General features: G+C 41.5%; 3 protein-coding genes and 1 long non-coding RNA gene across 7 annotated transcripts; 1 reads left to right on the top strand and 3 right to left on the bottom strand.

Moving 5' to 3' along the window:
- Window positions 1-1,611: 1,611 nt before the first annotated feature.
- Window positions 1,612-13,673, bottom strand: LOC133837703 (protein obstructor-E). Of its 2 annotated transcripts, none has more exons than XM_062268556.1 (5): window positions 13,454-13,673; window positions 6,456-6,665; window positions 6,206-6,394; window positions 5,936-6,146; window positions 1,612-1,840 (listed from the first exon to the last, which is right to left on the bottom strand). In XM_062268556.1, exons 1-5 carry the CDS (start codon window positions 13,494-13,496, stop codon window positions 1,786-1,788), a joined length of 708 nt encoding a protein of 235 aa, XP_062124540.1. In that variant the 5' UTR covers window positions 13,497-13,673; the 3' UTR covers window positions 1,612-1,785. The 2 variants fall into 2 exon arrangements, with proteins under 2 accessions (XP_062124540.1, XP_062124539.1); XM_062268555.1 differs by lacking the exon at window positions 1,612-1,840 and adding an exon at window positions 5,088-5,570 and having other exon boundaries at window positions 13,454-13,672.
- LOC133837715 (uncharacterized) lies at window positions 7,275-13,447 on the bottom strand. The gene is made up of 2 exons (XR_009893853.1): window positions 11,305-13,447; window positions 7,275-11,247 (listed from the first exon to the last, which is right to left on the bottom strand). It is a non-coding gene; the product is annotated as an uncharacterized LOC133837715 (long non-coding RNA).
- A 6,106-nt stretch (window positions 13,674-19,779) lies between the features above and the next one.
- LOC133837707 (uncharacterized) lies at window positions 19,780-21,297 on the top strand. Of its 2 annotated transcripts, none has more exons than XM_062268563.1 (3): window positions 19,780-20,136; window positions 20,198-20,524; window positions 20,623-21,297. In XM_062268563.1, the coding sequence occupies exons 1-3, from the start codon at window positions 20,092-20,094 to the stop codon at window positions 20,968-20,970; spliced, it is 720 nt and encodes a 239-aa protein (XP_062124547.1). In that variant the 5' UTR covers window positions 19,780-20,091; the 3' UTR covers window positions 20,971-21,297. The 2 variants fall into 2 exon arrangements, with proteins under 2 accessions (XP_062124547.1, XP_062124546.1); XM_062268562.1 differs by having other exon boundaries at window positions 19,786-20,136; window positions 20,195-20,524.
- On the bottom strand, window positions 21,002-22,756 carry LOC133837705 (uncharacterized). 2 transcript variants are annotated; one of them, XM_062268560.1, is made up of 3 exons: window positions 22,601-22,756; window positions 22,128-22,505; window positions 21,026-21,751 (listed from the first exon to the last, which is right to left on the bottom strand). In XM_062268560.1, the coding sequence occupies exons 1-3, from the start codon at window positions 22,649-22,651 to the stop codon at window positions 21,047-21,049; spliced, it is 1,134 nt and encodes a 377-aa protein (XP_062124544.1). In that variant the 5' UTR covers window positions 22,652-22,756; the 3' UTR covers window positions 21,026-21,046. The 2 variants fall into 2 exon arrangements, with proteins under 2 accessions (XP_062124542.1, XP_062124544.1); XM_062268558.1 differs by lacking the exons at window positions 22,128-22,505; window positions 22,601-22,756 and adding an exon at window positions 21,819-21,924 and having other exon boundaries at window positions 21,002-21,751.
- Window positions 22,757-26,158: the final 3,402 nt, after the last annotated feature.

Genomic DNA, 26,158 nt, shown 5'->3' with positions numbered 1-26,158 from the left:
TTTGCTGTTGCTGTTGTCATTAGCCGTTGTGCAAATAATTTACTTTACCACATTCACTTCGATAACTAACCATTGTGATGTTGCTCCTGCTGCTGTCTGGCTGCCATTATAGCCACTGTCACACACATCGAAGGGACACAACACACTAATGTCTGTGTGTGTGTGTGTGTCCTAGGCGAGTCGTTGGTTTGCCACTCCTTCCTCTTCTCCCTCCCCGTGGCTGCTTCACTTATTGATTTCAATTAACATGCAACAGCATGTCTCTTTTGTGTATAAGTATGCACACACACTCAAACACAGACACAAAACTCACACACGCAGAAGCATAGATAACATAGCAGAGACTGCATTGTTGTACGCTCGTGCTGCATGCAACATTTACTCGATGTCGTCGCTGTTGGCATCGTCTGCTGCTTTTCAATCTTTTCGTAGGCTAATGTTACACTTGTGCATCGTTACAATTTTGCAGTGTCTGTATATGTGCGTATGCGTGTGTGCGTTTGAATCGAAACCAGATGCTGAGGATGCAAGAGGTCACTGCTGTTTCTCTTCTTTCAATAATTATCAATTTGTGTGTACGCGTGAGTATGTGTACATAGATTTTGGTATACTTTGTTTATTTACTTGTTTTTTGGTTTAGGGCATTTTGCTGCTATTTGTTGGGCAAACAGTGCGTATGCGTGTTGCCTTAGAACAGTGCAGTGCAGTGCTGTATTGTGTTCTGTTCTGTTGTGTTGTGGTTTGCTGTGTTTGCTCTCACTGCTTACAGTAAATTGTGCATAAAAGTTGGGGGCTGGCTATAAAATGTGGACCTACATAGTCTTTGACAATCCCAAAATCTGAGAGCCTTAAGCCTAGCAGCTGCAGTAGTATAAGTAAGTTGCTCGACTGATTAAAATATTTGTTTTATGCTCATGCACTACTCCATGCATTGTTGCATTGTTTTGTCCAATAACAATGCAAATGTTTTCTAAGGGTTTTTGACAATATTCGATTGTACTTTAATTCTATTTAGCTGGAAGAATTGAATTTAATTGCTTTTCAGTTGTATTTATATTTTATTAAACTTAAAACGTATATTTCATTTATTTACAATTACATTACATATACTTGTATTTATTGCTGTTTCTGTTCTTGCTTGTGTATGTATTTATTTTTTATACAGCATTTGGTTAATAAGTTAAATCTGACTGCTTGGAATTTGGTCTATATCATGAACGACTTCGGGGGAGGGGCTTCTGTAAATGCTAACGAAGCCAAATACCTATTTGACTATCAACAGCCAGTTTAAAATATATTTTGTGAGTGGATAGGGCTTGTGGTTTGCACTTATTTTACATAATTAAAGGGAATTTTCATTGATAATATGTTATGTGTATGCTTTAAGGTCTATTGTCTTGGTAACTCATTCTGTTTTGGCTGTTAAACTTTGATTTCATTTTTATATTAGTTGAAGGTTTTCGTTTCGGCATGTTTGAAGGGCTTCTCTTTCTTTTCACTGTATCTATCTTTTGTTCAGTCTTTAAAGTCAACTGTTAAACAATATACGAGTATTTCTTAATATTCTTTGTTGCATATTTAACGCTGTGTGTGAGTGTTTTTTATGTGTTGGCAAGCCTTTTCAACCCGCTGGCATGGCGGCTGTATCTGCTTTCAGCTTCAGCTTCTCGCTCTTTGCTCTTTGCTCTCTTTCTCTCTCATCGGCGTCGTCATCGGCGCGCTCCATGCGTTCAGGACTGTGTGCAATCCCAACTGCCATGGCTTTTGTATGCTGGTTTTGTGTTGTTAAAAGCCCAGTTTTTTTAAAGCTTTGAGGTCTACATCGCCATAGTAATCCTCGCTATAAACGAGAAATACAAGATATTAAAAAATACATGCATAAAAATAAATGTTCATTTTTTTCGGTGTTATTTTTCTGCGTATACGTAATGTTAACAAAGCGTACCGATTTTTACTTTGAATTTACTTTGATTTACTTAATTAAATTCCTTTTTTCATTTTGTTTTGCATTTTGCTTGTCTTTGCTTGCGGTTTGCTTGACACGTGCGTGTTTCTCTGGGTTTGAGTTGTGAATGTTTTGTCTAACAAAAGAGGAAGCTCTAACAAAATAGTTACAACATTTTCGTAATCAAGTCTAAATTACGTAAAGGACAATCTGTTTAGGAGATCCTTTTGTGCGACTTTTCTACCCGGAATGCCACCCAATACTGATTGCTATTTTTATTCTGCTATGTTGCGCTTTGCGGGCTACTAAATCAACAAAAGAAGAAAATTTTTATGAAAACCATAATTAAAAATAATTTCGTTAAAAACTTGTTAGAGGAGAAAGAGTGTGGGGCGAGGGCTAATGAAAGGGCGACCACCACACAAGCATTTTGCGCAATGGCTAGCTGGCTGGCTGAATAGAATAGCAAGCGAAAGGCAACAGGACATCAAGGATTAAAAGAATCTGCTCTTTGTTTCCTGGCATCCCGCAGTGGCAACAATATCAACAGCTACGGCCACAACTGACACACACACATAGCGTATGCGGGGCAACAGCAAATTGCCTTTAAAGCAGCAGCAGAGCAGGACATAAGGACAAGGATGTGGACGTGCTGTCAGGCAGCTGTAGCAGCAGTAGCAGGACATACTCGTATGTTTGTAGAGCTTCATACAAAATGCGCGATGTGGTCTGCCAGGCAAGGCCAGCAAATGACAAAAAGCGCAAGGCTATTAAATTAAATTAAATGGAATTGGCCAAAAACCCAATGACAAGGCATTGAGTCAATGTGTGGCATGTAAGATACGAAATATGAAAAGAAATTATTCTCGATGTTGTTGTTGTTGTTGTTGTTTTTGTGCAACTGGTAACAGGGCAGCTGAATATAATCTTGGTCTGTATGATAGATATACAATATGATGTGTTTTATATTTACGCGACGCGTAAGTAGTCTACAGCTTTTAGTTTACTGCTCTGCGTTCTGCTCGCTGCGTTTATATCATTAAAATTAATTAGAGTCAAAACGTTAAAAGGATTTTCATAGCCAGCTAGCAGCTCTCAGCGTGGTTATTATCCATCAACAGCAGCAGCAATAGCAACAGCAACAACCGTCCTGGTCGACCTCAGGACATTGCTGCTTCCATCTTTATTCCAAACAGTTATTGTTGCTACTACTGCATCGGGGTCAGAGTGAGAGTCGTGGTGAGGGGGGAAGTGGGCAAGTTGAATGGACAGTTGTATAACTTTGTTTAATCATTTTTGTTTATAAAACACTTTTATGTGCTTTGGGGTTTGCGCTCTTTCTCTCTCTTCACATTCTTAGCTCTGATCAAATCTGCTAACCTCAGTTTCCTCCGTCTCAGCTCCTTGCATAGTTGACGGGGCCAAAGTACTCGCTGCAACTGCAGATGCTTGCAGCAACTTTTAATTGGAGATTGCTCACTCACAGCAAACGCAGAAGCAGCAGTAGCAGCAACATCACCAGCAGCAAAACAGGTGAAAGCAAAAGATGACAGAGAGCGGTTTACTCTTGTTGTTGCCAGGATTTACATCATGCTCTCTCTTTCGCTTTCTCTCTCTCTCTCTCTCCCTCTTTCTCTCTAGTTCTATTGCTGTGTGTACATAAACTGTTTTTGTTACCGCAGTCTAAGTAGACCAACAGCAACAAGCAGCCAAGAGCGCCAAGTACGAATTATGTGCATGCCGACCACTTTGTGCTAATTTTCCAAAATGTTGTAGTCCTTTGCTTTGCGCGGCTTTTCATGCATTTGCCAGCAAAAGCTTAACCAAACCAACACATAGACATAGACTGAGGAACTACACACACACACGCACACACAAACATTCAGTAACAGCTTACATAGCGTAGCTGGAAATGTCCTTTCGACGCTTAGGCAACTTGTGCAACGCCTGCGCCTTGAGTTTGTATAGCTTTATAATTTTTATTTAATTAGTTTTAAAACTTTTTCAAAAATGTGGGTGTGTGGGTATCCACATACTATACACACCCACACACACACACAGCAGCGGCACATAGAAAAGTCAACGCGCAACTAGGAAAAGTAAAGTTTGTCGGCTTTTATGATGTAGCGACATCAGACCACATTCTGCCCTTCTCTTCCTCTATATAGTGCTTGGCTGCTACCATTATCAAGGTACCACTGCCCACGTGCTACAACCATCTTTCATACGTATGTATGTGTATGTGTGTACACGTACATGTGTGTGTGCAGTTCTTGGTTCTGCCTGCAATTGTGTTGATAATTTGAAAATTCATTTAAAGTTTTTGTATCGCGTTTTTGTTTATAGAATCTAATGAATAATTAACAAAGTTCTTGTGCATTTCAAAAGATGTCAACGACGTCGACAACATTGGCAAAGACTTCCCGGGCGGTCGAAAAGGCTGCCAACTTTTCATTTGCGACAAATATGGCTGGCGTCGCAAAGTTTTCTGTTTACTTATTATTTACAGACTCTACGACTTCAGACAAAAAAGTCAGAACCAAGAAGTAGCACAAGAGCACACTTCTCTCTCTTTCTTCTATCTCCTTCCACCTCCCTCCTCACTCCTCCCATTCCGATTCTCAGTAATGCTCCCACTCCCAAAAAAACCCCCAATGGCAAATTTATAAATAATTTACGAGTGTTTACGAGTTTGCTATTTTCTGCGCGTACTTTTGCCAGCCGTGAAGCCCCAAAAATTGTTTGACATTTAGTTGCATAAATAGAGCTTTAAATCGTCGACTTGGCTCAACTTTTCCTAGGTGATGTTCGCTTTTACTTTCGGTTCAAGGCATTTTAGTGATAATAATGATGTTGAAATAGCGATAACGATTGATAGCATTTAGTGTTAGCTTCGTGGAGGATAGAATAAAGAGAAAATAGTTCAGGAATCTACATATTCCCTATCAAATAAATGAGTATTGCTTTTTTTTTTTAGGTTTTTGTGTATATTTTTTGTTTTTATGTATAAAATAAAATTATAAGCTTATAAACAAAGATCACTTAAATGTAAAAAATCTCTCAATTTTACGCTTCTTTTTCGAAAGATTTTTTCTCTCTCCTCGATGTTCTTTTCTGTTTTTTCGCACAAATAATTACATTCTTTTTCTTTTTTGAAATCGTATTTGGCCCTGAATTAAACATGGTCTTTAGATTTTTGCAATTTGGAAAACAGAAACCAAGAGATTCATATCAACAATTTGACTCATAGAAATAATAGAAATACGAAAAGTTGCAGGGCATTGAAATAGAATATGATTTAGATTTGATTTGTTGATTTGAGGCTGGCTGAGTATTCTTGTTAGGTGACTTTGTGATGTGAGAGTAGGAAAGTTGGGCAAAGGAATTGAGTTGATATTATTGTTGAGTTTTGTTGTAGTTGTTGTTGATGTTGTTGTTGTTGGTTTTCATCTCAATCTTGTTATAGTATTTTTTTGTTGCTGTTTAGTAATTGTTGTTATTATATGTTTATGAGGTGGCAGCTTTGGTTTTGGGCGCGCTCTTGGTGCGACCTTCAGTGTTCAATCCAGCTAGAAGCTCGCTTTTGCGGATGCTCTTCAGGTCCAGATCACCATAGTAGTCTTCGCTGTAATTGTAAAGGGACGAGGTAAAGAGAAATGTGAGAATAGGCCAAGAGATATGTATGTAAATGTGTGCTGTTTGTTTTATTTGTCGTGAATAGATTGAAGTGTGTGAAAAGTGTGCAAAGAATTTAGACAGTGCCAGTGATGATTGATGATTGTTGCTACACATATGCAGAGTAAAAGAAGGGCCTCTTAACATGCTACCAAAACATATAAACGCTACTGTTCTCGTTTTTCTGAGCTCTGTGTTCAGTTTTGTTGTGTGCAAGCATGGTAATAACTCAAACTCAAATCAGCGGTTCCAAGCAATCAAAGCAAAAAACAAAGTGCAAACAAAAATTCTTTAAAAATAATAGTGAAAACTTACCAGCCGGGAACATCCTCGGGATCCTCGCAGTTGCCAGTGCCATCACTGTCGCCAATCTTGAAGACAGTACCAATGGGGCAACCATACTCGCGGGCAACACCCTCCAAGCAGATGTAGTACTTGCGGCAATCCTCGGGGTGAGCGTGACGCGAGAAAGAACCAGCATTTGCCAGCTCACCAGCAGCAGGGCAGGCAAAGCCATTAGCAACCTCTGCAAAGCCATTGCGAATTAGTTGGAATCAGAGTAGAGTTAGTTAGCGAGAAACTCACCTTCGTTCTTGCACTCTGGCACCTGATCGGCCCACATGCAGACGCGAGCATCACGATCGTAGGCAAGACCGGGTGAGCACTGATATCTGGATGGTTCACCGTTCCAGCAGTTCCAGAACACATCGCATTTGTTCTCATCGGGGAAGATGCCGTACAGACGAGCGCAGTGTGGCGTGGCAATTGGTGCCTCTGTTATATGAATTTCCCAATTAGCTATTTGCAACGTGTGGCATTTATAGACGAAACTTACCCAACTCTGTGCGTTCACCGCAATCAACGTTGTGCAGATAGTCACAGTTTTCGGTGAGGAATTTCGAGTCCGTAGCATCAAAGGCAAGACCATTGCCGCAGGTCTTCAGCTCGGAGACGCCATTATCGCACTTCCAATATTTGTCACAGGACGTCTCGTGTGGATAGAAACCGAAGTCATCGGGGCACTTGAAGCTCTGTTGGGCCACGGCTGTAAATGCAAATTGGCCACATGAGTAAATTCACAACAGTACACTCGCTCGTACATCACAATGCACTTTCCAATTAATTGCAACGCATGTGTTGATCTAATTGTGCATCATTTATGGGCACCCAAATCGCCCCAGTTGTTGGGTTGCGGCTAAAAATGTGCGAAATGCGGCACATAATAAGCCCCTCAGTGCCAATGAGCATAACTCAAACTCAAACAGGCAAATAGTAACAGTGCCGAAGCCGTGTTGCAATTGCGTGGCACAAGCAATTGCCAACGGGCGGCTGTTTGTTTAATGAATACAAACATCACAATACATATGGCATTTCAATATACAATTTACGAGTTTTTTTTCGGGGGTACTTCTTTATTTCGATACATGTTGGATGGTGTACAACGATTTGTCATCTTGGCCAAAAGGCATTCACTTTAAAAAGTCGCAATGTCTGAGACGATGGCTGCCAATAAATCTTGTTGGCTGGTAACTTTCAACAGACAGCTCAAGAGAGACCTGAGATTCACAAGATACCCACGAATATACCATATATATGTGTATGTACTTTTGAGTGTTGACAGCTCAGGGCCAACTGCATTTACTTTTTGCACAGCTTTTGTTTTTGTTGTTTTTTGGCGATGAAATTACACCGTCACCGCCCGCCACAGCCACAGCCAACGATATCGACATCTACACCGCTGCTGAAGCTGAACCCTGTGGCAGAGTTGAAGCACCTGAAACGCGCCACCAAGGACTTATCGCTGCCTCTCTCTTTCTCTTTCTCGCGTCAGAGCAGATGTCCCCCTTTTAAAGTGCGGAGAAGCGGGGGGCTGAGTGCAACCACAAAGCGTAACGAACTAAATTGCATTTATACACCTAACTAATGCGGTATTTTACTGGGATGCAATGCGTTTTATTTAATTTCGTTTAATTTTGTTTCATTTGAAATCGAAATCAAATGTCAGCAGCGCCAACAAATAATTATCCATGTGTATAACGTAGTAACAATTTCTGTTGAAATGAACAAATACAAAATACTGAGTTTCCCACCCCAAATTCGACCTGCCCCAATCCCGCTCGATCTGTGTGTGTGTGATAATCTAATTGCAAAGCCGCAAAACTGCGGTCACACTTCAAATGCTCAATCAAAAGTGAGCTGCATTGCTGTAATTCTGCCATTTCTACCATTCCAATCAGCCTTCTAAGCGCGCATCATTGCCAGCCACAACATCGGTGCAAAAAAAAATTTATAATGAAAAATAAAAAATATATATGTATGTATACTAAAGAATCTCGGGCATAAACAACATGTAATTTTCATGTTGTGCAAACTAATCAAATATCAAAAATGAGTATGTTATGCAGAGAACAGGAAAATCAAAACTGTTCGCCGCTTGTAAAATAATTTGCAGAATTTAATTAAAAACTTTGTTTTTATATGGAATTTATTTATAGAGACGCACGCTCGTTATACCGAGTACGAATATGTAAACAAGTTCATAATAATTTTTTACATATATATTTTGCTATAATTTGCCACACACATACACACAATATTATTTTGGCTTTCGTTCGTCGAGCCAGTTTGAAAGCTATTTTAGTCAATTGAATGTAATAAAATAGCAGCATATTTTTGCTCCTCCATATTTGGTATTGTTTTGTGTTCATTTGTTTACTGTTTATTACGCTTCGTTTTTCAGATTTTTGGTATTTTTCGAATTGAATTGTTTTGCAATTTGCAAAAATTATAATGCATCTCATTATCAGTAGAGTTTTTAGTTAGTTTAAGAGTTAATCTTTGGTATTTTTAGCAGCAGCTGCTTCAGCTGCAAAGCTCAGGTGCGTCAGCTAATAAACATTTCAAACAGCCACTTTCATGTGCACTTAGAAGCTGAACACACACACACACATATTCGTAGCCACAACATTTAACAACTAACAAACAAAACGAACTCTGTGAGTGCAGAAGCCAACAGTTATAATAATTTAGTTTGTTGTTGCAGCAACTGAAGCAACGGCGCAAAAAGCGCAATGCAAGTGGAAATGAGAATGGGAATGTGAATGGGAATGTGAGTCTAAAAGGGTATTAGTATGGGAATATGTATTGCCAGCGGCTGGCAACTCTGGCAGCAGCAGCAGACCACAGCACTAATGCGCTTACATATGTAGCGTACATAGTTTGCTTGTGCTGTTGCAGTCGATGCCCACAGTGATGATTACATTAAGTTATGTACATAAGTATGTCTCTGTTTGTGTGTGAGTGTGTGTGTATTTTGTCGCGCACTGTAAATACCACATGTTAACTAAACAATTACCTCTCAGCAGAAGTTTGCAGTTTGCCACTGACCGCTAGCTACACGGGGCGTATACACAATAAATTCTGCCATTCGAATAGAAACTAAAAATGATCAATATTACACGCGATTAGCGAGCGTGTGATCTGAATTAGTTAAGAGACTATTTCCTTGAATTGACAATCATAACAAACAACCTTGGCACAAACTGATGTCATTCGCAAATATCTCGAATATTTTAACTGTTAAATAATCTGTTCTAGAAGGGGGCCGCGAAATGAAAGCGAAATACATAACACAGCGACTAGAAGTGTGTTTGTGATTTCTAGAAACCGGTTGAACCAGAACCCATGCGGGAAAACTACTTACTAACCCACTCAGAGATTGAGCTGAGAATGTTTCGCAAGTGTTGACTGTGTTGGCTACAGTTCCGGCCGGCACACCTTGATCTATCTATTAGTATCTCGGGTTTTTTTTTTTTGCTTTGTGTCGCATTCGCATGTCAAATGGTCAATCTCATAAATTAACAACTATAGTTAGACAGATTGCCGCATGTTGCATGTTGCATGTTGTTTAATTTGCTGTTTGCAATAATTGTTTTATCTATCAATTTTGCGCGCTTAATTACGTTTTTTAACGTTTGCTGCCACATTGCGTAAACAATACTTTTGGTGTCTGTGATTGTGGAAATATGTATTTATGCGAGTGTGTGTGTATTTAAATAATAAATTTTTATTGACATTTTAACAGTAAAACCGCCAATTGTATTGGTCTTGTCGGTTGAATGAGCATCGTTGCTACTCAGCTTCATGTTGTTGTTGTTGCTGTTTATCTACTGCTGTTCATCCGGTCGTCCATTAACATAATCATTTAATTAACCAAAACTGTATACGCATACACACACACACGCACACTAATTATAAAGTTGATAAAGCGACTCATAACGCAGCAAAGGAGCAAAAAACGAGGAGAAAATGAATTAATTTATGTTGCACCTAAATGACAGACATTGTCAAGATGCAAATAAAAAAATAAATTAATAATTTAACTTGAACAACAATTTGCAGTTGCATTATTTATTTACAACAATGCAAAATGATATGCGATATTCGTTCGCATGGCAGAGCGCTTATTAAACTGCAGCCAATTAATTCCAAATTGTCCAGAGAGTAAAAGCTGCTCTGGTGCACATTTTAATAGCATAATTTGTATCGATGTCTGTGATATGTAATTGATATGTTAAGTATATGCACTACTTGATCATTCATCAATGCTGTCTCCTTTCTAGGATCCATATCCATATCCATATCATGTCGCTTTTAGCTATGTACGTGTCTGCAAAAATACTATCATGACAAATAATGGCAAATTTGCATTTCATGTCATGCAGCCTGCGCTACAGTGAGTCATAAATTTGAATATCAACAGCACAACGAGCGCATTGAACCCCGGACTAGAAGTGCTTACACTCTCTTTCTCTCTCTTTCTCGTAAAAGGGCTTCCAATTCCAATGAAAAACAGGCACAAACACACACTTGAGTCAACTGCTAGGACTTCTTTGCTAGACTATCTATCCATCTAAGAACTATCTACAGTGGCGAGCTCTGTTTTCAGGCTCATAATCGTTAGCAGCAAGCGCTGCAATCACAGTGCTTTTTCTTCGTTTCTTTTTTTTTTGCTAGACAAAGCCAACTCACAATAGGTGTCTGTGGCACTTGTAACTATCTATCATTTGCCTGTGGCAAATTTTGTTGTTATTGTTGCAGAAGTTGTTGTTGTTGTTGTGGCTGTTGCCATTGTTGGTATGTCTGTACTAAAGCCAAGACATCGCCCGGCCATATAAATCAAGAAAATTGCTGACATTTAAGCACGTTTCATTTCATTCCATTTCATTTTACTTTTGGCTTCGACTATAGCCTCTTTGCCATATAGAATTGGTATTTACACAGCACCAACAACAATACCAACTCTTTAGCAGCATTTCCGCTAAATGTTGTTGCTGTCTTGGTCTTTTCCAAAAACAGTTTTTCCATATTGTGGCTCGCATTCGCATTTATAGCTTGCCAGCTAGCCAACCCCTGAAGAACCAAACCGTAATGATATTTAAATATTTACCCACATTGCTGACGGCATGCAACGTATGTAGGTTAATCTGCGTTTGAATTGTTTGCCTATTCTTGGTTGTTGGTTGTTGCTGTTACTATTACTATCACTGTTGTTTGGTTGTTGTGCGTCATCGTGCTGAATCCTCAATAGTTTTTGACGCGTCACATTGAGCAATAAATCCGTTTAGCTGAAATGCCTTAGCAATGAGCCGACGTAAAAGTTATAGATTTATTTTCAAATTTACCGCATCGACGACAGCCTGAGCAGGCGCCAAAATCGTTGCCACTGCCACCAAAAGTGGAATGCAAATTGACTTTCGAGAAGCGTCAGCGCATTTAAGAGTTGTGTTTTGTTCTCCCACTCACACACACATGCACAAATACATTCACAGACTTGTCTGACCCCATAAATCAGCACAGATACCCAGCTAAACAAAATGTAAGAGTGTGTGCTTGTATGTATTTTTGGACTGCTAATGCAACCTATAGCAGGCCGCGCAGCTGTATGTGTTGGCCATTTCATTTGATTTTGTTGCCACAAAATAAAAACTTTTCAAGCGTGACTTGCTGCTGCCACTGTCGCTGTTGCTGTTGTTATTGTTGCGGTGTGGCAATAACAAAATGGCAAAATATACACAGACATATATTGTTTGTATTTGCTACGCTTTTTGCTGCCGCTGCCACTGTTGCTGTTGCTGTTGCTGTTTCTGCTTGATACTAAACCGCAGCAACAGCAGCCAATGCAAAAAAGACAGAAAACAGAAAACGAAAATATATCTATATGTTTGCTTTTATTTTGAAAGAAGCAGCATCAAAAAAGTCGCGCAACCAAATGCGGAAATTTATTGTGTTTTTCGTCGCTTTTCGGAAATCTTTTGAACGCTTAAATTGTTTATTGCTGTGATTAGCATGCTTGTGGCAACAATTGTGTGTGTTGTTGGGACCCAGCTCCACTTGGGCCAAGTGTTTGCTTATTTGGCCAGCCTTTGAGTTCCCATTCAAGCCGAACAAGTGCTGTTGCATAATTTATGCCAAACAGTACCAAACGACAGCAACAATAATAATAATACAAGTAGTGGCAACGGACAACAAGCAACTTGAACTTGACAATGCGCACTGCATTCGTTCGTGCGTTCGTTCGTTGTTTAGGCCCATTAAATGTTTATGCGCTGGCAGTCGCCGACTCTGTTGTTAAGTTTAATAACTTTAAAATTGTTGGCAATTAAAAGTAAGCAGCGAAATTGCCTTGCGGCCAAATACAACAAAATGCATAACACGCAATTAGCCAGCGGCGCTAGCAAATTTTTGGTTTTTTTGTGTTTGCTAGTTGAGCTTTGATTTGAGTTCGAGTTGAATAACCAAAACCAAAAATTCAAAGAAAAAATAAAATGAATCTGAAATACAAAACCGTCAACAGCATGACGGCAACTGACTTTTGATGGCCCAGATGAAACGAGTTTTTATTAATGGGTAATTGGGCGTGGCGACATACTTAAAATTCCTTATGCCTAACCCTCGCTGTTATCTTTCAATTAGCCGGTAATTTATTATTTGCAAGAAACCTTTCAATGTCAATGTCATAATGTGTGGTTAAAAAAAGGATTGTGTGCAAATCTAAAGGATTATCGAAAATAAATACTACAAGATCTAAAGCTACAGCAGTAGCAGTGGACAGCAGCGAGTTTTGATTGTGAAATCAAAGTAGAGAGCAACGAAGCTGAACCAGACAGAGAGACAGACAGACGAAGCTGTTGTAACTTCTTGTACTCTTAAAGGCGTCGCCCGATGAGGTAATGAAATCGCAACGAGCCAAAAAGATACAGATACATCTACAGTCATAGATATAGATATAGATACAGATAGACGAATGAATGCGTGTTTGTGTGTGGGGCACTAAAAATGCAAGTAAACGTGTCGGGTTGCTGCACACAACACAACAAACACAACAACTGGCTAGCAGTCGAGGTCTGGCTCGATTACGCTTATGGTTTTTGCTTTGCATTTGGATATGTTGCCTTTTTTCCGCCTTCTATTGAAGTAAAAGTGGGGCAGACAGGCAAGCTGGGTGATAGTTGATCACATTTGTTGCACAAGCAGGCAGCGCTTAATGTTATAACACTCTCGATTTTAACACATTTTCACATTGCTGTTTTGGTTACTCTTTATGTTGCGGTTGCCGTTGCTGTTGCTGTTGCTGCTGCTGTTTGCTGTTGTAGTTGAGCGCTTTTCGAGTGTCCTTCAGAGAGTTGCAAGCTCACTGATTACGTAAGCGGAAAAACGTTTTTGTCTTCTCATATTTTGGTTTTTTTTTTTCATTTTACGATAGTCTTTGTGGTTGTTGTCGTTGCTTTGCTTCTCTTGAGTATCATCAAATAACTATCAAGTAATACATACCGGCTCCGAATAATGCCACAAATACAACTAAAAATTTCTTCATTGTTTTTGCGGTTATTTGTGTTGTTGTTGTTGGGTGTTTTTGGCGATTTAAAGCGTTAGCGTTGTGGCGACGAAACGTAACCGAATCTTGAGAGGGGGGCGAACGGTTCAGCACTTGAACAACAAAACTTGACTGCGCACCACTTGGACCGACGACTTGAACTGTGTGTGGCTGTGGCTGGTGCGGGAGCTTTTTATACCGCTGCGCACGCGCACAAGCCGCGAACAATCCAGACAGACGTTGGCGTCGCCGTTCGCCGTCGACGCGCGCTGCGCTGCCGACTGCGACGCTGGCGACGTTCACTGCAACGGTATCAAGCGCAGTCTGAGCTGAGCCTAGGCTCATAGCAGTCAGCTTTGGTACAACACTCACACACACTTAGTCCGTCTCTTTCTCTATCTCTCGTTCTCTCTCGTTCGTCTATTCATGTCTCTCTCTGGCACTGTTTTCCTTTCGCTAGCGCTCTCGCTCGTTTTTGCTGGGTGTGCGCGTGTAATTGTAATTGTAAACGTCGCGTCACTTTAACTGTAGTTGCGCGCTTGTTTTGTATGCAGGCAGCGAACTGTTTGTGGCCCGGCAGCGACGTTGACAGCGACGCCAGCGTCAAAAAATCTTACCATTGTTGTGCCCCAAACCATTCGTCAATTGATCAGCGGCATTACGTTTTGCATTTTGAGGCGGGGGTTGCAAATGGAATGTTTGCCTGAAAGTTCAGCTAAATAAGAGCGTGTGTGTATATTTAGGTGTGTGTGTGTGTGTGTGTCGGTTCACAACTAGCATCCAATTTGTGTTACTGCTGACGCTTCAAGCTAATTATGACGAGGGATTTCGTTCAAGTGCCGGCCTGAGGGCACGGCTCTTTCTACCTACCCAAAAAAAACAACAACAACAAATTCAAGCCAAAATTCATAGTTGAACTTCACCTCATTGGCTGTATACGTACAGTGTACGTATATGCATTTGTGGGTGTGTAACTCTGTGTGTTTCGTGGCTGAGTCATGCGGCTGGCATTTTTTTTGCTTTTGATTTGTGCCAATTGCTCTAGGTACATAAAAGTATTGCGCATACGCCACGTTGTCTGTCTAGAACAGCGCTGCTCTTACTTTGATTCGATTGGCCAAACGACGACTTATTAAAAGTTAATCAATGCAATTAACATGATTTCTTAATGTAAAAGCAATGTGATGGTCAACCGGTGACCGGCAATGTAAGCAATTGAAATAATGCCGCCATCGTACATAAACAAATACGCATTCATTGCCTGCGGTCTCTCTCTCTCTCACACTCTCGCACTCTCTTAACTAGCTGACATTAAAAACAGGCCGTCAACTGTCGATGCGTGCAGCAAGTAAAAGGTAGGCCAGCGAGTTGAACATGTAGTTGCAGTTGCAGTTTTGCAGTTGCAGTTGTTGTTGTTGGCGACTATTAAAACTGACCCAGCACGGCGGTCAACGGCAGCCACTCAACGGCGCCGTTGTCGTACAACAACCACGGCAAAGGCAACAACAAAAATGTGAAATAACAAAAATTTGCTGGAAATGTGTGCAATTAAATGCAAGAAATGTGATTCAAGGTTTCGGAATGCAGGAAGAATATGAAATTACAGACAGAGACAGAGTCAGAGAGCCAAGAGTCAGTCGGCTGCATATTGTGGCCAGAACAATTACAGCTGCCACAGATACTGAGTCTGACACGCAGAGACTGAGTCGAGAGTGGTTGGCTCGACTTGGTGTGGCTTGGCCAGGTTTGTTGTACTGTGTTATTGAAGTGGTCTCTAGAAAACTTGAGGCTGCCCACAACGCCAGACAACGAACCAGTTTTAGAAGTGCAAAAAACAACAGCAACAATAAACACAAACTAAGCTACCTTGTCAGTTATGCTTTCGCTTTCAATAACTGCTGCTGTTGCTGCTGCTACCGCTGCTGCTAGTTGCATGCAATATGCATGTGAGACTAGTTAAGTATACGAATGCATACTCTAAATATATATACACATACTTATAGCATATTCGCTTACAAAGAAAAGGCCAGGCTGCGACCGCTGAGAGCGTTGTCTGGATGTTTTGCTTACTTACAAAAAAATTGTCGTACGTCGCAGGAGCTAAAAAGAGTTAAAACATTTTTAGGGTTTGTTTTGTGGCCAGCCCCAAACTGTTAAACTTGTTTGCCATGCAGCTGTCAGACGTCTAGCTGGCTTGTTATAGATTTTCGGTTTCTTAAAGTCGGGTTTGTTGGCCTGGCATTTCGGGGATTGTGCAGCTACGAGGCGTTCCAATCAACCAAAAATTGAATGCCAAATTGTGTCAGAGCAGTCAAAATTCTTTGCAGCCAACTCGCTGTTTAAATCTAAGTAGTAAATGGTTGGCTAACTTGCTAGCCTGCTAGCCTGCTGGCTTGTTGGCTGGTTCATAGTAGTAATTTGTAGACAAGAAATTAAAAGTATTTGAAAAATGCAAAAATTGCATCAGCGCCGCCGCACACTTTGCACACAGATTGTGAGCAGTGATTTTTAATTGTTGACTTTTGCGGCCCATTTGTGGGTGGGTGCGGCGTTAGCCTCAGTTTCAGCTTCAGATTCAGATTCAAAGTTGTAACCAACATTGCTGTCGTATGTAGCGTATGTGCAACGCGGAAGAAAAGTTGTTTGGCCTGGCCTACTCACTTTTGCCCCCCTTCCATCTCCCATTCATCCATCCCTCCTCTCTTATGCCCCAATACCTTGTTGAAAGCATGCCATTTGTATGCTATCTGATTCGCCCATACTTTAACTACTGTGTGTGTTTGTGTGTGTGAGTGTTCAATTAAGCAAACACCAAACGACTGTCTGATTTGGCTTCTGCAAGTTCTTAACTTGTATTTAGCAAGTGCATTTCGAAACGGTAATTTGTCGTTAACTGTAGCTGCCGCAAGTTCGTGAGTGGAATCTTTCGTTCGTCATTCGGCTTGGAACCTACAGTTAAGATCCGTTAAAACGGCTCATACTCAATTCAACTGACGCTTGCAGTCGCTTTAATAATTGATTGTATGGAAATGTTCTGGATATGACTTTGAAAGCCTCAGATTTCAAGTGCGAGGCGAAGGCGAATTTGTCAGGCTAAACTTAAATTGATTTCAACTAATTAAGGTTATATGCAAATAGTTAATGCTCACAACGAGGTCTCAGCATTGTGATAAATTTACAGGATGAAATGTTATAACTATTAAATTGTAAAATGTTTAAAATGAATCTATATCATATTTAATTACCCTCAGCATTCAGCTGATATGCTCTCTATTCGTTAGCCTCTCACATTGGAATGTATTAACCATTTTAGCGACAACAATTTATGTAAGTTTTAAAATGTTTTACCTATCGATCGAGTCCCGAACAACTGCAACAATATCGTAAAATCTTTGAGCTTTGAGCATATAAAACTGCAGTTTGATCTGCAGTGTTGTGGTGTTTTATTCAAACGTAACGGCATGATTTCTAATATGTATTGAACAATACTATTTGCCCATTTCTCATTTCACAGTTCACAGTTTTCATTTATTAACTAATTTCGGATTTACGTAATCTCCCAAAGTGTTCAAGCCTCAACGACGGCGTTTACACGCAACCACAGTCGAGGTCAATGATCAGTGAAATTTACTTTCAAAAAATCTGCTTTTCAGCTTTTCTGTTTCTGTTGACTGAAAAGCGCTCAGCTTGAGCGGAAGCCTAAGCGTTATTTAGATTAATTTGTTTGTAATATCCAATACAACAACAACAAAATTGATCGTGTATCTTGAAGATCTTTTGTAATGTGGCTCAGTTTTTGGGACACATGAGTAGCTTGTTAAAAGTGAAGAGTAAGAGAGTGAGCAAGTGAGAGAGAAAGAGTCATTATAATTATCTTCATTATCAATGCCTGCCCACACCACAAAGTAGGTACGTTTGTATGTATGTATGTATGTAAAGATACCCATTAGCCATCTAAAGCCCGCTAACAAAACCAAAACCAAACCCAGCCCAACCCATTCCAATCACGACAATGGGGCGCTGCATTTTACCACACTTGAAATCGCAATACAATGAATACATCTGCATAATTAATTCCCACTAACGAAGATGTTGAGTTAATGAGTTGGATGGATGTTTTGCACCAAAATGAAGGCAACACAGACGCGCAGGTTGTTGACTTCTTCTCCATCTCCATCTCCATCTGCGTCTCCTCCTCCATCACCATCTTCGCGTTCGCCTTCGCCTATGCCTTCATTGTCGAGAGCTACTCTGCTGCTGTTCATTTTCAGGGAGCCAGCCCACTTTCAGTTTCAATGCGCCATGGCTTATGCACTTGGCAGCAGCTGTCACATCCGTCCAACATCGTCGGTGCCACATAAAAACCATTTGCCACACACACACACACAGATCTATTTTTAATTATGGTCATTTTGAGGACTTGATATTTGGCTGGGAATTTTTCGGGGATTTGAACACAAACCCTGCCGTGTTAGTCGTCAGTTTCAATTTCTGTGTGTGTGTGTATGTGTGTGTGTGTCTGCGTCCAAAACGAAACTTTACTTCAAATCGGAACTGATGTGATTTTAATTATTTATTTGGAAACGCAATTACAACAAGCACAGATGTGTAGTTGGAGCAGCTGTGTGTCATTGTCCTGCAGTTCCTGCCAATCTCAACTTAAAACCAAGGACAGTTTATTGTTATCTGTCAATTGTGTTGGCTTTTTATCACACGCATACATACAAGACCTGCAGTTTCATTTAATGGATTCAACATGCACGAATCGTATCGATTCGAATCGCATTCAATTCGATTTCAGCTCATTTCTCACCATAAAATATGCATTGTTTTTTTTCTTTTTTGCCGGCAACTGAACGCGCCTTGCCAAAAACTAGGTTATAACCTTGAAATCCACAAAAGAAACGTTGAAAATTTCAAAGCTATCAATAAATTCATGTCGCAGCGTCACAAAAGGGCGGCGAGGGGTGCCATCACATCAACATCATCAAAAGAAAGCCACACAAATCGACGAACTAGAAGAAAACACACGAAACAATGAGCACACAAACACTCGAAATATATTCAAATCCATGCTAAGCCCCATTAAAATGCTAAATAGTAGTCGCAGTCCGCAGTCCGTATGAGATGCCGTTTCGCAATGCCATCTTAAAATAAAAATCATATACGAAAAGGCCGGGAAATACTACTATTTGGTTGCTAGATTATTGCATTCGAAATTGCCAAAGGTCAGACCAGCTGGCTGACTGGTTGACTGCATCATAACGGTGCACAGCGAGCGCATCCCAACACCAGGCAATGTCCCACTCTCTGGGCCATGTCAACACTAGGCTTCATCATCATCATCAGCGCCGACACCATCTGCGTTGTTGTCATCGTTGTTGCTACATACTACTATAGACTGCATTCATACGATCCACCGAATGCGTGGCGACTCGAAGCTGTTTGGCAACAACAACAACAACAAAACACCATATGACAATTAACTATATAACGAAAATTTGTACAAATTGACAACGGCCGCTGCGCGAGAGTGAAAGAAGAGAGGAAACAAGCCAAAAAAAAAATGAAGAAAAAAACTGGATTTATAATTTCAATGGCCAAACACGCAAGAAATCGAGCCAAGGTCACTGCGAAGCTGCGACGTTGAAAGAAATTGTGGAATCATGGAATAATTGTGCGACTATAAACGTGGCTTGCTCTCTGCCATTCAGGATTGCATTCGACTGTGCAGAACGGCTTTTTGAGACTGGTAAACATACAAGTACATATAAATATGTTTGCAACTTGCAATTATTGAGACGGTAGCACATGCGGCTGTGGCTGCTGCTGTTGCTGATGATAATGATGTTGCTGAAGATGCCGATGAAGATTCGCATTCGCATTTGCCGACGTGTTAAACATGTTTTGATCGCTTAGCGCAAAAATCCGGTTGCTCAAAAATGCGTAAAGTGGGACGATGTCGCTCCTTTGCAAACAGCAATAACAACGCTTAGTAATATTATTAAATGCCTGACAAGTTGCCGGGCAAAATGCCAAAACAAAAACAAAACTTTAGCAAAGAGGGGGGCAACAACAATAACATCAAATCAATTAACAACAAGCAAACAAACGTCCAATCCAATGATCAGAGCTCTCATTTTTATATTGTTATTGCTTTGTTGTAGTTGTAGTTGTAGTTGGTGCTGTTGTTGTTGCTGGCCTCATTGGGCAGGTGTTGATCAATACCAATAAAAAATGCAACTAGCTTGGGCTTGGCCTATTGACGAGCAGATTGCGTAAACTAAAGCAACAGCTTCGGATTCCGATTTGGGTTCGGGCTCAGCTGGGAGTGCGTGTGTGCTAACATCCCACACTGAGAATAAGTTGAGACTTTTAACTCTTGCGTAAGCGAGGCCTAAACTTGAACTACATTGTGAGTTAGTTGATAGCTGATAGGGCTTATCGGCAAATGTGAACCTGAGTCAGCTAGAATTGGGTTATCAGCTGGCAAACTAGCGAAACCACGTCTAGAATTCATAAAATGATGTTGCTACGATTTTGGCAGCTCGTTAGTATTTGTTGACACTTGAAGCAAGAAAGAAATTCACAGAAAATGCGTGTGCTGCTAATGTTAGCAGCATGTCTTTCCCTGGTCGTGGTAAGCTGCAAAGTCTGCAAAAAAATCATAGTTAGTGACTGATCCATAAATCAAACAGCAGCTTGAGGGCTCGGCTCTGTTGAGTGGCGAGGAGCGCAGCATCAGGAAATGCCTCAATAACTATGGAGGTCTCAATGCAGCGAATGCCGAACGTCTGGATCGCTATACACAATGGTCGGAGAGCAACGAGGAGGTGCCCTGTTTTACGCAATGCTATCTGCGTGAGATGTTCGACTTCTATCACGAAGAGGCGGGCTTTGATGCCATACGCATCAAGAAGCACTTCGGAGAAGCTGTCTACGAGGCCTGCAGCGAACGATTGAAGTTAGGTGACCTTAGGCAAAGTAGCTGTGAGCATGCGTATGCGGGCTTTCACTGCATCGTCAGCGTGAGTTGTGCCAAGCTAAGAGATAAGTGCGCTCTATCAGGGCCATTGACCGCACTGAAAGCTAACTGATTAGGGATTACACTTTTCTTTTTTCACAGCTGGAAAACGATCCATTCATATTGATTGAGAACATGCAGAACGCAACTCGTGCTGCCAAATCCGCAATGAAGGAATGTCTGCAACAAGTGGATCAAGTGGAGTGGAATCGCATCAGCGATTATGCACGCTTCCCCGTCACAGAGCCCATTCCCTGCTTCACACGCTGCTTCATCTCCCGGCTAGAATTATTCGATGAGCGCACTCACCGCTGGCGTGTGCCAGCTATGCGCAGGGTTTTGGGCGTGCCAGCATTGGGCGCCCATGTGGCTGGATGTGCCCAGCGTCGTGGTCGCAATCCCTGTGCAACCATGTACCAGCAATTTACCTGCTTTGTGTTGGCCGTTTAGTGTTCACAGTAGTTAAAGTAAAGCATTCGTCTATAGTTAATGTTATAATACATACAATGTTTGATGGTCACCTAAACTAATTCGGCTTTGCCGTTGTTGTTGTTGTCGTGGAAGTTGATGTCTCCATGCGCAGATTGCCATTATGTTGCTCCCAGCACAGATATTCGTCGTACATCCAGGCACACTTATTGGGCGCTTGGTTGCGCTGCTCCTGACTCAAACGGCAGCCATTGTAGTCCGGCTGCTGATCCTGTCGACTGGGTCCAAAAGCCTGTTGCCAATTCTGCAACTGCCAGTTGCCCGCATCGTCATAGAAATGCAAAGCATCGGCGAAGCATTGAAACAAGCACGGTATCGATTCCCTTGGCTTCAGTTTGCTGTACTGAAGCAGCTCCACATTGGTGGCATTCAGTTTGCTGGTGCAGCGCAGCAACGTAGCGATGCTTGTGCCAGCGTGCAACTCGGCCTGCTTCAGACAGCGCAGTCCACGATACGCATAGCTGCAGCCGTTGCGCGATTTGCGATGCAACTCGTAGTGGCAATAGTTATAAATGTCAGCACCCAACTCGTCAGCCAACCGCTGCTTGTGCCACTTGTTCGCCTCGGCGTCGAACCAGCCCTTTGCGCTGGCCAGACAGTGCATCAGGCACGGCACCTCTTCGCTCGTCCACTCGCCATAGCGCTCCAGCTTCTTGAGATCGGTGTTGATGCGCTCCGGACTGCTCAGATCATGCAGGCATTTCTCCAGTATCTGCGCATCAGCTGTTAGATCAGCGTGCGTCTGTGAATTGTTGTGTATTTGAAAATGCAAATTGAATTCATTTATTACGCTTTGTCGTCAAACACACCGTGCCACACACTGTCCACAATGCCAGCAAGCTGATAATCAGACGTAGACGCATCTTGACACTCGGAATGCAAAGTCTCTACTGCTGACAAACGATGAAAGCAAACAGTCCGAGGCATTTGCATGCAACTCGCCAAGCTTATCAGCGCCTTGAGATTAAGCCAATGAACGCGAGTTCAATGAATGCTAAAGCCAGCACAGAGAGCGCTTAAAGATTGTTTATGACACCCAGAAGAACCAATGCTTAGTTCAGTTCGAGGCTACAGTTTATTTTGGTATGCTATCACAAACAACAATTACTCAATTAAGCATAGATCTTGCGAACCACATGACGGTTGATGGGCAGCCAGCAGGAGAAGACACGATTGGCCCAGGTGCAAGTGTCCGATTCGGCCTCATTGTGATCGATGCACTTTTCCAAACCGTGACGGACTGGCTCCAAGTCCTTGAAGTTGTTCGATGTGAACTGCGCAATGATTGCCTTCTCATTGAAGCCGTTGCGATCGGTGAACAGACCCATTTTCTCCAAAAAGCACTTCACATAGCATTTGGTGCGACGATGTTCGGGGAACTCGTAGTTCAGGAATTTCTCGTAAATGTCATCAGGCACATAGAAATCTTCACGGCACTCCTCGTGTGCGGCAACAGCATCATCGTGGTTGCGAATCTGAAAATTGGCGGCCAACACCTGCGATACAAGACGAGAAGGAATGATTGTTGTTGTAGTTGTCACCTATGAACAAGAGACACCAAGGACACCAAGTGAGAGATAGCAACATTTACCTGTGAAACGGCAGCCACTGCAATGCACAGCACAAAGGTGTAAAGTTTCATTATTATTATGATTATTAATATCGATGGTTGCCGTTAACTGTGCTTCGTGGATGCTGCTTGACTGACTTCTGGCAGGGCTCGAGTGCGAATGTGCCAAGAGGCGACATCATTCGACCAAGTTGCGCCAAGATTTTCCATAAATTTTATATGTAGCCAATCGGCGTTGGCGCTGAGGCTGGCTAGAAAAATGAAAAAAAAACAATCAAGTAAAAAGCGAAACCAAGTCATAGTCGGAAAGCTGAGTGAATAACACGCCAAACCCGTTGCCGACTGGGCTGGATTGTCCAATGCTGCAAGTGGTGCGGCAGAGCAGAGGTGGCGATATATCTCTGTGTGTGGTGCTTGCTTGGTACCCTTGCGTCAGTTTGCTCTTAAAAACAAGTAAGTGAAGCAGCGACGTCGACGACGACGTCGTCGATGAAACGGGTTTGGCTTTGGCTTTTAGGTTTGGGTTTGGGTTTGGGACAACAGCGACGTCGACGGCTTCGCTGTCAACAGCATTGTTGGTTGGGCTGCGTTGGTTTTACTTGGGTTATATAATCGATGTCGACGACGACGGCGACGCAGACGTCTACAACGCTGACGATTTAGTACGTAGTGGTTACGTTTTGTTTAAGCCAATTAAACGATTTGTTTTTGTGCCACAAATTCACTTGGCCTGTGCCACACATTTCTGGCGCCAAGTTGTTGCTGTTATTGTTGATGTTGATGTTGTTTTGCTATTTTTTATTGCTATTGTTAGTGTAAAGTCAACGTTGAAAAATGTGTTGTATTTTGGCTTTTCTGCCTTTTTACTATAGCAAATTCTAACACCTCGTCGGCGGCAGTTTGCCGCACACTTCCGCAATAAAAATACTCGCCTGATTCGTGTTCACTCGTCGCCATTTTTACCTGCCACACAAGCTCCGTCGATAGTCAAAGAGAAGTGCGAGTGAGAGAGAGAGAGAGAGCGAAAAGCAAAAAAAAAAAAATAAATACGAGTATATCGTTTGTTTACTTGCTGTTTTTTATATCGCGCGACTGCAGACCCAAAATAAATTAAATAAATTATTCAATTGAATTTATTTATTACCGACCAATTTGGTTGCCCAGTGGACTTTTGCATTTGTGTAATTAACGGCAGGTGGTGAAAATGCACAGATTGCCAGCCAGCATACCGGAATTGTCCAGGGTGACAGTTTACTGCTAGTAACATTGGCTAGGGGTCGGTTCTCTGCCAAGTGCAGCTAAGCATGGACGTAGAGTTATAGAGGAGTCCATTTGAAATAAATTTAAATATTAGCAAGATAATCAACATACTTAAAAATGAATACAATTGAAATAGGAAATCTGTCATGAATATTTTTCCTTTTACCTAATTTACTTAGCAGCCTCTGTTCTGTCCCACAAAACGGGATCAAGTATTCGCATGTATGCAAAATAAAAACGTTAAAGATATATACATATGGATTTGAAATGTCACTTCGTGGGGCTAGTGGTGGCAACAATCTCTACCAGTTCCATATGTTCTAATGGCTACCATTTTCAGTCCGCATTTAACCTTTGATGCCATAAATTGAACAAACTGCTGGTGTCACCGGCCCGTGCCAACAGAAGTGTGTAATATTTATATAACAATTCAGAAATATTTGCAAAACACTTCACAATTGCATTTTTTGTGTGCGTATTTATTGAAAAATCTGATATTCCGAATTAAATGAAAGCACGTGAGATGCAATCGATAATATTAAAGTTGTCATTGACAAAATAACTGATAGAATAACAAAAATGTTTGGTTTTTGAGCGCCTGTCATTGCAAATAACTTTCACATTTAATGTGTTGATGTTCATTTACTCTCAATACAACAATGCATTGTGTAAACTATTCAATTATTTACCATCATGCCGATTGAATTTAAAGATGCAGTTCTTAAAGTTCGAAAGCTCTTAACCATGTTACACTTTGGTAAATGTATCTCAACCAGCCAGAAGCATAAAGTAAACATCATAGAATTTCATTGTATAACTTGCATGGTATAGTCGAAAAAAAAAAAACTAAAAATAAAACCAAGTCCCAGTGCAATTAAAAAAAAAAAAAACAAATTCCAAAAAGTTACATACAAAACTACACGGTGCTTTGTGTTTGTTTGCATGTCAGGGTTTTTTCTTCGGTTTTGTTTTGTTTGTTTCGTTGTTTCTTGTTTTTTCTTTTGGTTGCTGAAACCAAATGCAAATTCAATTGCACGTCGTATGCATGCAGGCTGTGTGCCACAGGATATCCGACTGGCAGCCATTTTAGGCATATCGAGAGCCTTGACCAGCAGCGACAGCCGAAACTGCACAATAAAATTGCAAGGCTCTTGACTGGAAACTCGCAACTACATGGCAGCAGTAAAAACAACAAACAAAATGTAACAACAGACAACAACAAACAACAATCACACTTACAGGGGAAAACACTTAGGCTCCTATGAGGAATTTCCTAATATTTTTTGGGCTTGTTTTCATTGATGCCTGGCCTATAAATCACAAATTGAGCTGCACTACTTCCCAAAACGCCTATTCCTGTTCCATTTCATTCCGAAAGGCCCTCTCTCCCTCTGTGTGTGTGTCTGTCTGTGTCTTTGGCTCGTATATTATGAGCTCATATTAAAACATTTTACACACAATTTCGTTGCAGTCGCCTGGTGAGCTTGCGGTCTGCTAGGCAGCCAGCTAGCCTGGTTGCCTAGTTGCCTGCCTGCCTGGTCCAGTCATGAATTATTATGCACCTAGGCGTATACGCAATGTTTAATTTTCAACTCGAGCGGCAGAGCGCGCGTTACACACATAAATTCTACGGCCGCCGACAAACGACTTGTTCAATTTCTCTATATTTTTCCTGTGTACGATTCCCTTTGCCTTTGCTTGGACCAAGCAGGACCTACAGCATCACCAATGCCACAGCAAGAAAATATGTCCGAGCTGGGCTAAGGAGCAGTAACTATTTTTTTCCTCCACATTCACTTCTTTTTTGTTGTTTTTGGGTTTTTTGTTCAACTCTTGCCGCGTGCCTAATACTGGATGCAGGCCAGCCACGTACACATGTCGAGAAGTAACTGCAGCCCGTTGGAGTCTCAGTTCCAACTACGACTACCGATCCTGTGGAGAGTTGCCTTTGCTTGTGCCCAGTGGCATTGTTGCTCTGCTAGTTGTGGTGGTCGTTGCCATCATCATCATCATCATCAACAGCGACGCAGCAGCAAAAATTTCAGCCATTTGTCCTGCATGCTTGCGGCATAAAAATATGCCAGGGCCAGCATTTTCATGCGGGTCATCTACTCTCAGCTACACTTCCCAGTAACCAGCTTCCCAGTTCCTGCCTCAACTTGCAGCATTTGAAAGTCATGTGCCGCCGTCTACTGTCCACCGTTCACCGCCCAGTGTCCGCTGTCCGTTGTCCTGTGTCTAGTGTCCACTGGGCGTCGCCCGTGTGGCAGTTGCCGAAACGAGAGTTTCACAGTTTTTTTTCAGCTATTTTTTTTCCGG

This window comes from Drosophila sulfurigaster, chromosome 2R (assembly GCF_023558435.1).
Source record: "Drosophila sulfurigaster albostrigata strain 15112-1811.04 chromosome 2R, ASM2355843v2, whole genome shotgun sequence".
Lineage (NCBI taxonomy): Eukaryota > Metazoa > Arthropoda > Insecta > Diptera > Drosophilidae > Drosophila > Drosophila sulfurigaster.
This window is presented reverse-complemented; position numbering and strand designations above follow the sequence as displayed.

Bases quoted from the DNA above. Each gene is read 5' to 3' on its own strand.
- LOC133837703 (XM_062268555.1), bottom strand. From the start codon at position 13,496: ATGAAGAAATTTTTAGTTGTATTTGTGGCATTATTCGGAGCCG. The intron at 6,666-13,453 runs GTATGTATTACT...TTGCATTTACAG, and splicing joins TGTGGCATTATTCGGAGCCG to CCGTGGCCCAACAGAGCTTC. The intron at 6,147-6,205 runs GTGAGTTTCTCG...ATGGCTTTGCAG, and splicing joins GCCAGAGTGCAAGAACGAAG to AGGTTGCTAATGGCTTTGCC.
- LOC133837707 (XM_062268562.1), top strand. From the start codon at position 20,092: ATGCGTGTGCTGCTAATGTTAGCAGCATGTCTTTCCCTGGTCGTG. The intron at 20,137-20,194 runs GTAAGCTGCAAA...TAAATCAAACAG, and splicing joins CATGTCTTTCCCTGGTCGTG to CAGCTTGAGGGCTCGGCTCT. The intron at 20,525-20,622 runs GTGAGTTGTGCC...CTTTTTTCACAG, and splicing joins GCTTTCACTGCATCGTCAGC to CTGGAAAACGATCCATTCAT.
- LOC133837705 (XM_062268560.1), bottom strand. From the start codon at position 22,651: ATGAAACTTTACACCTTTGTGCTGTGCATTGCAGTGGCTGCCGTTTCA. The intron at 22,506-22,600 runs GTAAATGTTGCT...CTTGTATCGCAG, and splicing joins CAGTGGCTGCCGTTTCACAG to GTGTTGGCCGCCAATTTTCA. The intron at 21,752-22,127 runs GCTTAATTGAGT...AACAATTCACAG, and splicing joins ATGTGGTTCGCAAGATCTAT to ACGCACGCTGATCTAACAGC.